General features: G+C 36.3%; 1 protein-coding gene across 2 annotated transcripts; it reads left to right on the top strand.

The window, feature by feature from the left end:
* Window positions 1-5,545: 5,545 nt before the first annotated feature.
* On the top strand, window positions 5,546-11,069 carry LOC307127577 (tripartite motif-containing protein 16-like). 2 transcript variants are annotated; one of them, XR_013816657.1, is made up of 7 exons: window positions 6,415-7,037; window positions 7,212-7,307; window positions 7,520-7,753; window positions 7,861-8,020; window positions 8,184-8,240; window positions 9,397-10,402; window positions 10,522-11,069. XR_013816657.1 is itself a non-coding variant. In XM_079818901.1 (6 exons), exons 1-6 carry the CDS (start codon window positions 6,447-6,449, stop codon window positions 9,933-9,935), a joined length of 1,677 nt encoding a protein of 558 aa, XP_079675027.1. In that variant the 5' UTR covers window positions 5,546-6,446; the 3' UTR covers window positions 9,936-11,069. The 2 variants fall into 2 exon arrangements, 1 of the variants encoding a protein (XP_079675027.1); XM_079818901.1 differs by having other exon boundaries at window positions 5,546-7,037; window positions 9,397-11,069.
* The last annotated feature ends 1,696 nt before the right edge of the window (window positions 11,070-12,765 follow it).

Here is a 12,765-nt window from a genome sequence, read left to right as displayed (position 1 = left end):
AATGAACTTTTTGTCATTACTTACTCGCCCTCAAGTTGTTCCAATCCTGTATTAGTTTCTTCCGCTGAACACAAAAGAAGATATTTTGAAGAATGTTGGTTACCTAGACAGTTGACGGCACCCATCGACTTCCTAGTAGGAAAAACACACTATGGAAGTCGATGGGTGCCGTCAACCGTCTGGTTACCAACATTCTTTAAAATATCTTCTTTTGTGTTCAGCAGAAGAAAGAAACTCATAGAGGTTTGGGACAACCTGAGTACATGATGACAACATTTGAATTTTTGGGTGAACTATCCCTTTAAGCTGTTGCACACTGTGCACATAAGCAGCATGTTAACAGTTTTGGCGCAAAGCTAGTTTCTTCCGGAATTTAGCCCATTTGAAGCAACATAAAATAATGGATTGATATGCTCATTGATTGTTTGATGCAGGTTACATTTACAGTGACAGTCTGACTGAATCCTGGTGATTTAAGCAGTTTATTGCGACACTTTCCATTTTGGATGTACACTGCAATAACGCTTTTCTTACTTAGTATTTTTGTCTTGTTTTCAGTCCAAATATCTAAAACATCTTACATTAAGAAACATTTACTAGACAAGCAAACGTTTTTGTCTTGTTTTGGGGGAAAATAACTCAAAATTAAGGGAGTTTTTGCTTAAAATAAGCAAAATAATCTGCCAATGGGGTAAGCAAAATTATTTTGTTTTCTGTTTGAATTAAGATTATTTTGCTTACCCCATTGGCAGATTATTTTGCTTATTTTAAGACAAAATAAGACAAAAACTTTTGCTTGTCTAGTAAATGTTTCTTAATGTAAGATTTTTTTTAGATATTTGGACTGAAAACAAGACAAAATACTAAGTAAAAAAAGCATTATTTGCAGTGTAAATTGGATCCTTTTCCTTGTGTAAATTAGATTTCGATTACGTTTGTACATTTCTATATTTATTTTATAACTTATCGTTGTTAATAAAGAAAATACTTCATGTAGTACCCCAGAAATCACGATATTTTCTGTATAGATCCGCAGATTCAGATGCTGTTTATGTGTGCAGTGTGAAACGCATCTAATACAGGTTAAAGCAAAAGTTTCCACTTTTTATATAGGCGAAATTATGTGTTTGTTAGATGGATTTAACTGTTTTAAGTTGTTCATTAGCAGTTATAAAAGCTCATGGCTGAATGTAACAGTGACCCATAACTTCACCCAGAATTGTGACGAAATGTTGATGTAAGCGCTTAAAGGGGGTAGTTCACCCAAAAAAAAATTATTTTGTATGCTCTATTTTTCTTTCTTCTGTGGAACACAAAAGATGACATTTAAAAAAAATTCTCATTGTTGTTGGTTTTTTGACCACACAATGAAAGTCAGTGGTGTCCAATGTTGTTTTGGACACTGTTGTCTTTCATTATTTAGACAAAACCAGTTCTTCAAAATGTCTTCTTTTGTTTTCTGCAGAATAATGTCATACAGGTTTGGAATGACATGAGTAAATGATGACAGAAATTATGACTAACTATCTCTTTAAGACTGCTTTTAACTCCCTTTATTTGTATTATATCACACAGATGTATTTTTATTCATTCGGCACACTTTTATTCAAAGTGTACAAAATAAGAATACAAGCATAAGCACACCTCTGTCAATTGCCTCATGTATAGCTGTAATATGAAGTGTAATATTGTTTTGTTAAAATACTTTCTACCATACCATCTTAATATGCAGACAAACTATAAATTAGCCATTTGTAGGTTGATTGCTCTGTTTGTTTGAGCATCCCAACATAGCAACATTGGCTCGACCAATGGAGTGAGTTTGAGGCGGAGCTACCCATTTGAAAATGTTCATTTTTGCTAATCTGTTTCGTGATGCGAGATGCAGAGAAATTACACACTTCATCTTTAATGCTTTGTTGATCTGTGCTCCAATTCATAAAATGTGAGGAACAGTACATTTTGCATGGCGAAGGAAGGAAAATGGTGGAACTGAATTGTGAACATGTTACCTGTAGGTGAACGTCACAAATATTGCTTTTAATGTAATATTGTATATTATCTCGGTAATGAATTTCTCTTTCATTGTTTATTATTAGAAGTGAAGTATGGAAGTAAAGAGCCATTTATGAGTAATAAGTGCAGATTCTTTAAGTCAGAGAGGTGGCACTAACACATATTTCAGCTGTTAGGATGCCAGTGTGTGTATCTTCTGTTTAATGACTTCACTTACAGCCAATCACGTTTCTGTGTTTCGATGCTGTACTATGTAGTCTGGTCAGAAAATGGATTTGGTTTGATATTTAAATAGCTTATGTTTTCAATTAACCTCTCAATTAGACTCTTCAGATTGATGTTAATGTAACAGAGTGTATGCCCTGCCTTTCTTTAACACTGTACAGAGCGCTGACATCTATTTTTAATAAAATATTTTTATAAATGTATATGAAACTTGAATTTTGCAAAGCTCTGTTGTGTACTTGTGCACCTACATGGTTCTTTTTAGGGTGTGGGTTAAGGTTAGGGTGTAGTATTTATAACTAGCTGTATATAAAAAAACAACAGAAGTGGAATGTCCCCATTTTGACAATTAGCTAAATTTTTGAAATCTTAAAAAAAAAAAAAAAAAAAAAAACCTTTTCTGCACAACACGCACATGTTAGTAGCCTACACACTTGAATGTAAAAGTATTTTTGAACAGATCCTGTGAGTGTGACCTCCAAGATTGTGTTTTGTCTCAGAATTTTGCGTTGCACTTTCTTAACCAGCTTCAGATGCTTTGCTGATCTTAAATGATCTCAAAGCCCAGTTGGCTGTTTTAGAAGGGGTTTATGCACTTTTGTCAAGCCTGGGAGATCTTGCTAACTAGTTAAACCGAATGAACACCAGCTGGGCCTACTGGAAAACAGTTTGAACCACCTAAGACCAGCAAACAAGCTTAACACGCTTTAAGATGGTTTCAGCAGGGTATTCCAAAACAAAATAAAAAAAAATTCAATATTTCTGCTATTTGTTTGTTTTTTCTCTTTCTCTCTTCCAAATTTCCACTTATCTGTTCCACTCAGACAGTGAAAAAATAGGTTCCACTATGCAAATTACTTTGCATGTAGGCCTATAGGTATAGCTAATGCATTTCCAGCTTTACCAGAGTGTTGAAAGTGAGTGTTTTCAAGATGTATTGACTTTTGTATTCCGAATGGAGTGATATTTTTTTTAATGATATTGCATGACTATGTCTGAACGGTTCGGGCGATAGAATGTGCTGTATCATGCGTTTGGCACGAACAGGCAGACATGGAAAATTCCACAGTGTGTGAGAGCGCCCTCTACTGGAACACGGCAGTTTTACATGCTCGAAAACTGTGTTACTGTACGACACTGTCATCTAGTGGACATTCAAGGGCAAAGCGTTTTTACACATTTATTTACATTTATTCTTTCTTTTTTTTTTAATAAAAAATTATGTTTTTGTTACTAGTTCGTATTCTTTCACTAGTATAGCCTACGTAATCTAAATATCAGTCGTATTTGAATAGTATAACACAATTGTAGCCTATTGCTTAATAGTCTACATACAATGTCAATATCATTGTAAACGTTCAGTAGTTAAAGTTATAAAAATTTGCTCTCTATAAATTTGCATTCTTACACTATCTTACCGGGTCTGTCTATTAGCCTATATGATCCTGTTCTACAATACATTTTATCATCTTACTAACTAGGGTTGCCACCTTCAGTGTGACAAAATAAGGGACACCCATTCATGACATTTGCATAAAGGACTGAAATAAAGAATACGTCATGTCATGCAATGATTATTTCAACATTGACAACTTAACAGCTCAATTATAAACAAGAAAACATGAGATCAAGTATGTGAACTTGCAACACAACACATTTTATATTACGGTATTTTACATTTGATTATTTTATTTATTTCTAAAGAACTCTTTAGTAGCCTATTTGGTGCATTTTAAAGGGATAGTTCACCCAGAATGAAAATTCTGTCATCATTTACTCACCCTCATGATGTTCCAAACCTGTATGAGTTTCTTTGTTCTGCTGAACACAAAAGAAGATATTTTGAAGAAAGTTTGTACCCAGGCTGCTTTGGGGGCACCATTGACTTCCATAGTAATCTTCCTGTGTTCAACATAACAAAGAATTGTATACATGTTTGGAACAACTTGAGGGTGAGAAAATGATGACAGAATTTTAATTTTTTGGGTGAACTGTCCCTTTAAGCATTCATTCTGAACCAGTAATCACTCTTTTGAATTTCAAAAATGTTTATTTTTTATTTTTATTAATTTACTTAAATTATGACTATTTATCATGTAATTATTTGTCCCATTTTTATCTAAATATTTATTTTAAATGTCATAAACTTTATATGACATGATTATTTATTATGTATTTATTTATTATTATTATTAATATAGCCTAGCTAAATTATAAATTATTAATAACATTTATTAGGCTATAATCTATTAATTAACATGTCTAAAAAAATAATTGTTCTGTCTTCCAAGCTCTGATAATGTATGGTATATTATCCATTAAAAAACTACAGGCCTAAGAAGCACGGATGTGTGTGTCACATAGACCGGTCTGTCATCGCTGCTGCTTTAAGTCAGACAGTCTGAGACACTGAAATGCTTCTCATAAAGTGTGCAGTTGGCCAGAGGTTCAGCATGAGTTACTGGACAGACCCATTGATACCTTTTTGATATTCAGCTCTATTATAGATATATATAGAGCGTATTTAGGCCACGCCCACACCGGGGGGGGGGGCAATCCAACGCTCTCCATTGACTTTGCATTGCGGGAGGCTGCCTCATTGTCATTTCGGACTTATAACAAAAAACAGAACAATGTCTAAAAGCTGATATGTTACAAGGTGTACAGCAAACAAGCTAAAAAACACAGAAATAAGTTTTTATAAGCTGTCGACCCAAAAAAACGAGCGTTTAAGAAGATAAAAGTGGATACAGGCAATACGAAGTGACGCTTCAGCAAGATGAATGGGTAAATTTTGGGATCCTGACACTCAGTATGTCTCAGTATGTGTATAGTAAACATTTTGTCACTGTTAAGTCAAATATCCAAATGTCCGTTTTATTTATGATATTTCCTGTCGTTGATTACATTCCCCTCTAGTCGTCGTAGTTATCAGTGTAATATGACCTGTAGCGCTCTTTCTCAATGGCATGAATCCACTTTTTTGTCCTTAAACGCTCGTTTTTTGGGTCAACAGCTTATAAAAACGTCTGGGTTTTTGCTTCTGGGTTTTATTTAGCTTGTTTGCAGTTCACTTTGTCACATATCAGGTTTTAGACATTTTTTGTAATAAGTCCGAAATGACAAGAATGCAGCCTCACGCAATGCAAAGTCAATGGAGAGCGTTCGATTTTTTGCTCTATAGACACGCGTCATAATCTGAAGACCACGGGGATAAAACGTTTCGGTTACTTACGTAACCTCGGTTCCCTGAGAAGAGGGAACGAGTTTTGCGTTTTGCTAAACGCTATGGGGGAATTTCCTTTCCTCAAGATTTTGAAGCAAATTTTTATCCTAAAAATACCATAGAGACAGAGCGACACGCGTCATAATCTGAAGACCACGCCCACCGGGGGGGAAAACAATCAAATCTTCTCCATTGACTTTGCATCGCGGGAGGCGGCCTTTTTGTCATTTCGGACTTATAACAAAAAACTGAACAATGTATAAAAGCTGATATGTGACAAAGTGAACTACAAACAAGCTAAACAAAACCCAGAAGCAAAAACCCCGACGTTTTTATAAGCTGTTGACCCAAAAAACGAGCGTTTAAGGACAAAAAAGTGGATTCAGGCCATTGAGACAACACGCGACGGCTCATATTACACTGAGAACTACGACGACTAGAGGGGAACGTAATCAGTAACAGTAATCGACAGTAAATATAATATATAAAACGGACATTTGGATATTTGACTTAACAGTGACAACATATTTACTGCACACATAGACATATATTGAGGCATACTGAGTGTCAGGATCCCAAAATTTGCCCATTCTTCCTGCTGAAGCTTCACTTCGTATTGCCTGTATCCACTTTTATCTTCTGAAACGCTCGTTTTTTTTGGGTCGACAGCTTATAAAAACTTATTTCTGTGTTTTTTAGCTTGTCTGCTGTACACCTTGTCACATATCAGCTTTTAGACATTGTTCTGTTTTTTGTTATAAGTCCGAAATGACAATGAGACAGCCTCACGCAATGCAAAGTCAATGGAGAGCGTTGGGTTGTTTCCCCCCGTGGGCGTGGCCGTGGCCTAAATAAGCTCTGTCTCTATACGGGACGGGTGGCAACCCTATTAGTAACACGCACACGTTTCTTAAATACAGAAACAGGAAACGCCTCAGTTCAGCGAAAACGAAAGTTAATAATTTCTCTACACAACAAAATGGCAGACGCAAGTATTTTATGGTCTCGGGATACATTTAACTGTTCAATCTGTCTGGATCTACTGAAGGATCCAGTGACCATTCCCTGTGGACACAGTTACTGTATGAGCTGTATTACAGGCTACTGGGATCAGGATGATCAGGAGGGAGACTGCAGATGCCCTCAGTGCAGACAGACCTTCACTCCAAGACCTGTTTTAGGTAAAAACACCATGCTGGCTGAAGTGGTGGAGACACTCAAAAAGACAAAACTACAAGCTGCTCGTCCTGCTCAAAGTTACACTGAATCTGGAGATGTGGAGTGTGACGTCTGTACTGGGGACAAAAACAAAGCCATCAAGTCCTGTCTGGTGTGTCTGAACTCTTACTGTCCAAATCATCTGGAACAACATGAGACTTTCTTCAAAGGTAATAGACACAATCTAATGGACGCCACTGCACGACTGCAGGAGATGATCTGCCCTCGACATGAGAAACTACTGGAGATTTTTTGTCGTACTGATCAGAACTGTATATGTTATCCGTGTACAATGGATGAACACAAAAACCACAACACTGTATCAGCTGCAGCAGAGAGGACTGAGAAACAGGTCTGACTTGATTTACCCCATTACACATATTAGCTACATAAATGAAGATCATTATAAAACATTTCTTAGATGTGGGTTACTTTCTTTGCAGCTATTTAGTACTCGCATAAAGTTTTATTTGTTTTTAGCATGCAGTAATATTTATAAGGTAAGGATTATTTGTCATTCCTGCAGAGGAAATTGGGTGAAATGCAGAGAAATTTCCAGCAGAGAATCCAGGAGAGACAGAAGGAGCTTGAGGAGCTGAGAGAGGCTGTGGAGTCTCACAAGGTGAGTTTTGAGCAGAAGAACAACTGCAGGTGGCTGGAAGAGCTGTTTCAGACTCAGTTAGGACTCATTCAGTCAGTGAAGAGCCAGTGCTGGAGCTCTTTCCAGTCCCACTGAAGCCCACTGTGGAGAACAGGCTGTGTGAGGGACCAGTAAGAGCTGAGTGAGTGAGTGAATGGACTGACTCTAATGCGTCTCTCTTTGTGTCCTAACAGCGCTCTGCACAGGCAGCAGTGGAGCACAGTGAGAGGATCTTTACTGAGCTGATCCGCTCCATTGAGAGAAGCCGCTCTGAGTTGACACAGCTGATCAGAGATCAGGAAAAGGCTGCAGTGAGTCAAGCTGAAGAACAGCTGGAGCGACTGGAGCAGGAGATTGATGATCTGAGGAGGAGAGACGCTGAGCTGGAGCAGCTTTCACACATAGACGATCACATCCTTTTCCTCCAGGTAACAGAGATCCGAAAAACAGGACAGTGTCTTTAGGAAGGGAAGAGATTGTGTTTATCAAATATTTCAGTCTTTAGCAGGTGTCTCTATTGTGTCTTTGTGTGTAGAGTTTCCAGCCTTTATCTGTCCCTCATGGATCTACAGACTCACCTAGCATCACTATCAGTTCTCTTCTCTCTTTTGATGATGTTGGTAAATCTGTGACTCATCTGAGAGAGAAACTGGAACATTTCTGGAGAGAGGAGATAGAAAGGATATCTGGTAAAGGTAAAACACCAATTCATCCTTTTATGAGAGAAATAAGCCATACATATCATGTAATATTGTAATATTTTGTAGATACAACGTATATCAATCACTGAATGTGACATAGTTTCTCTTTATAATATACAGTATGTGAATTATAATAAAGATCTGTTGGTTTCCATAGTAACATACACTGTGATCATACACTCTGACCCCAAGACCAGGGAGGAGTTCCTTCAGTGTAAGTCTCTATTAACAAACATACATACTGAAACTGAACAAGATTTAACAAACTCTATAATAAAATTGCAGGATAAACTCCATAAAATACATACATATCAAAACAAACATCAGTTCATCATTAACATTTTTTTTCCAATTTCTTAAACACTTTTGACTTTTTCACATGCAGTCAGGTGTAAAGCACCTGCTCTCTTTTAACTTCACTTTAAAGGAACATCTCCTTTTACAAGTCCCCTAGAGTTAAATAGTTGAGTTTTACCGTTTTTGAATCCATTCAGCCAATCTTTGTATCTGGCGGTAGCACTTTTAGCATAGCTTAGCATACATCATTGATTCTTAAAACTTAACTCTTCTACAGTTACATCGTGTGCTAAGACCAACTGAAAATTAAAAGTTGCGATTTTCTACACCTATATGGCTGGGAACTACTTTCTCATTCCTGCGTAATAGTCGCGGATCTTCGCGGCCGTACCATGGCTGCACATGGTGGTAGTATACACCTTCAACTTACTATCACAGGCTAATCACACAGGTAAATCCACAACACAATTTGTCGGCTGCAAGCCTGAAACATTCTCTGCAACTACACAAACTTAGTGCCGGTCACATTGAAAGTTACCTAGCTGGGGCTACTTTCAGACACTGCGTAATATCATTGCGCCGCTGCAGCCATGGTACGGCTGCGAAGATCCGCGACTATTACGCAGGAATGAGAAAGTAGTTCCCAGCCATATAGGTGTAGAAAATCGCAACTTTTCATTTTCAGTTGGTCTTAGCTCACGATTTAACTGTAGAAGAGTCAAGTTTTAAATAGGAAAAATATTGAAAGTGTTTTTGGTCATTTTTTGAATGAGATGCTAATGGACTGACTAGAATCAATGATGTATGCTAAGCTATGCTAAAGGTGCTACCGCCAGATACAAAGATCGGCTGAATGGATTCAAAAACGGTAAAACTCAACTATTTAACTCTAGGGGACTTGTAAAATTAGTCTATTTTCAAAAAAAGTGGAGTGTTCCTTTAACAGTGTTACTGTCCATTCAAAAGTAAAGTAAATCTTTTAAGTAAAAGTATTATTTCAATGATTGAAATATGCAGATTTACATGTTTATTATATGCTCTTTATTATATATGATTATATATGTCTCAATCAGATTCTCATCAACTCGCTCTGGATTTAGACACAGTGAATATAAGGGTTCTTCTGTCTGAAGGGAACAGAGTGATTCAATACACTGCCACAGTCCAGTGGTATCCTGATCATCCAGACAGATTTGATAGTTGGTCTCAGGTGTTGTGTCAAGAGAGTGTGTGTGGACGCTGTTACTGGGAGGTTGAGTGGAGTGTTCAGGTGGGAATATCAGTGTCATATGAGAGCATCAGCAGGAAGGGACGAGGATCTGAATGTATTTTAGGACATAATGATCAGTCCTGGAGTTTGTACTGCTGTGAATCCAGATGCTCATTCTGGTACAATAAAGAAAAGACTTCACTCCCTGTAGTCTCCAGCTCCTGTAGAATAGGAGTGTATGTGGATCACAGTGCAGGAACTCTGTCCTTCTACAGCGTCTCTGACACAATGACCCTCATTCACAGAGTCCACACCACATTCACTCAACCTCTCTATCCTGGGTTTAGACTTTATTATACATCAGAGCCAAATGTTTCAAAAGTTAAACTGTGTGAATTATAAATATGATACAGAGATTTTGCAATAAAATAGCTTATTTGAAATTTGAGCTCCATGATAAAATCCTGTGATAAATCAATGGTAAATCAGCAAGATTTATCATTGATTTATTACTAATCAATAAATCAATACTGAACTTCTCATTTATGAATAAAAATCTTCTCATACGATCTAATGATGACAGTTGAGTATAACAAAGTAATTCATGAATATTAAAGTTGCCATTGACGGTAACAACACAAACAATATTTCACTGTATTGTCTTCACATACTGGATTAATTACATTTCTGAGTCACATTCAACTGTGTACATTGTTATAAAAAGGGCGGTAAGACTTTACAATAAGGTTCATTAATTAACATTAGTTAACATGAACTAATAATGAACTGGACTTATAAAGCATTTATTTTTCTTTGTTAATGTTAATTTTAACATTTACTGATACATTATTTAAATATTGTTAACATTAGTTAATGCACTGTGAACTAACATGAACAAACCACGAACAGCTGGATTTATATGAACTAACATTACAAAAGATGAACAAATACAGTAACAAATGTGCTGCTCATGGCTAGTTCATGTTAGTTAATACATTAACTAATGTTAACTAATGAAACCTTATTGTAAAGTGTTACCAAAAGGGCTTTATAAAATCACTTGGACTAAGCAGAACTGAATTACTGAAGTTTTTTGGTTTCACACATGCATATGCTTGTACTGTATGTGTTCTATTTCAGTGAAATGTAGCCCTTAGGAGGGCAGGAAAAATATACAATTATTTTCTTTCATATTTGTTATATTATCAAGTGGTTTGGTTTTAATATTTTTGTTGTTATAGTTAGATGACCTAGACATTTTCCATATGTTTTGCTACAGAAAGGTTTGAAATATATCTATATTGTAATCCACAGTTAACAAGCAAACTAGAGCGAGTCTCCTTTGGTGACCAAAATCAATAAGTTAAAAGAAAAGAATGTTTTACTTGATCAGCTTTAATAGGAGTAATAAAATCTCCATGCATTGTGTGTATTTTCACATTGTGAGTTGTGTTTCTCCTGATGTATTGTGTTTTACCACAGGAAACATTCTGTACCTCTGGGTACAGTTCACTCAATAAATATCACTGACAGGGCAATTCTCTCAAGTCTCTCATTCTTTTTTTGGAGCTGCTTTATTTTCTTCTTTTCATGAGTGTGAATCTACCAACTCCTCTTTGGATTGATATAAGCAATACAGTTGGTAGATCAGTTACTATCTTGGTAACTTCAAATAAATCTAATTAATGTTTCAAAAGATACTGTCACCAAGATTTAGGGACATACCAGCTTACTTGTTAGGGTTTTGTCATGTTTGATCTGTTTGAGATTGAGTTGGTTTTACACTGCTTTCTGTTCCTGTTTCCTTTGTTCCTTGGTCTGGTTAGTTTTGATGGTTACACATTAGTTTATTGATGTAGTCATTGTCCTGATTAGTGTGTGTATATCTAGCCCTCAGTTTGTGTTTTAGGGTACGATTACATGGCAACGATTTGTTTAAAACGGGTAAGTTTTTTCTTTGATCTTTTCGCGTACATTCCATTCACACAAATCCGTGAAAACAACTAAAAACGCTGTATTCTGCTGCCAGGCCAGATGGCGATGAAACACTATAGATTGCACTCTAAAAAATGCGATTGGGTTGTTTTAACCCAGAAATTGGGTTGTTTTAAGCAAACATTTAGCCCAACAAATAGGGTTGTCCATTTTCAACCCAACTTGGGTTGTTTTCAACCCAGCATCTTTTTAGTGTGTGAACACGTAATACGCATGTGCATGACCTCATCGTTTTCACAGATCTGCGTTTTTGTTGATTACACGGAGACGGTTTTCAAAGACGTTCGGTTTGAAACGTACACGTTTTCAAAAGTTCGCGTTTTCAGGCATCCAAAACGCCATTGTCGTGTAAATGAATGGTTACTATTGTCCTAGAAAATCAATCCTAATATTATTTTCTTTCTGTTTCAGTAGTCTTTGAAAAATTTAGGGGGAAAAACTAATTTATAAGTGAATCATAAGGTGCACTATTCAGGGCTCTCTGGTTTACTTTAAATTCACTATATCAGTACTATTTTCTACATCAGAATCAAAGGTTAAACTGTGTGATCTAAAAAATATATTTTTATATATAAAAAAAAAATCCGATCATTTTTTAGTATAAGATACATGTGAATACAGAAGTCAACACAAAAATAAATAATATGAAATAGTGTCTCAACACAGGATTTTTTTTATTTTTATTTCTACTCTCACATTCAATGTCCCACTACATTTTTACAAAATGATTTTAATACAATGTAATTTTGATATAGGCTAATATTTTTATGATAACTGAGCTAAATACACTCACCTAAAGGATTATTAGGAACACCTGTTCAATTTCTCATTAATGCAATTATCTAATCAACCAATCACATGGCAGTTGCTTCAATGCATTTAGGGGTGTGGTCCTGGTCAATACAATCTCATGAACTCCAAACTGAATGTCAGAATGGGAATGAAAGGTGATTTAAGCAATTTTGAGCGTGGCATGGTTGTTGGTGCCAGACGGGCCGGTCTGAGTATTTCACAATCAATTACTGGGATTTTCACGCACAACCATTTCTAGGGTTTACAAAGAATGGTGTGAAAAGGGAAAAACATCCAGTATGCGAAAATGCCTTGTTGATGCTAGAGGTCAGAGGAGAATGGGCCGACTGATTCAAGCTGATAGAAGAGCAACTTTGACTGAAATAACCACTCGTTAAAACCGAGGTATGCAGCAAAGCATTTGTGAAGCCACAACACGCACAAC

Source organism: Gobio gobio (assembly GCF_949357685.1).
Source record: "Gobio gobio genome assembly, chromosome: 6".
NCBI classification, from domain to species: domain Eukaryota; kingdom Metazoa; phylum Chordata; class Actinopteri; order Cypriniformes; family Gobionidae; genus Gobio; species Gobio gobio.
Note: the sequence above shows the minus strand (reverse complement) of the source record. Positions and strands in the feature narration are given on the sequence as shown.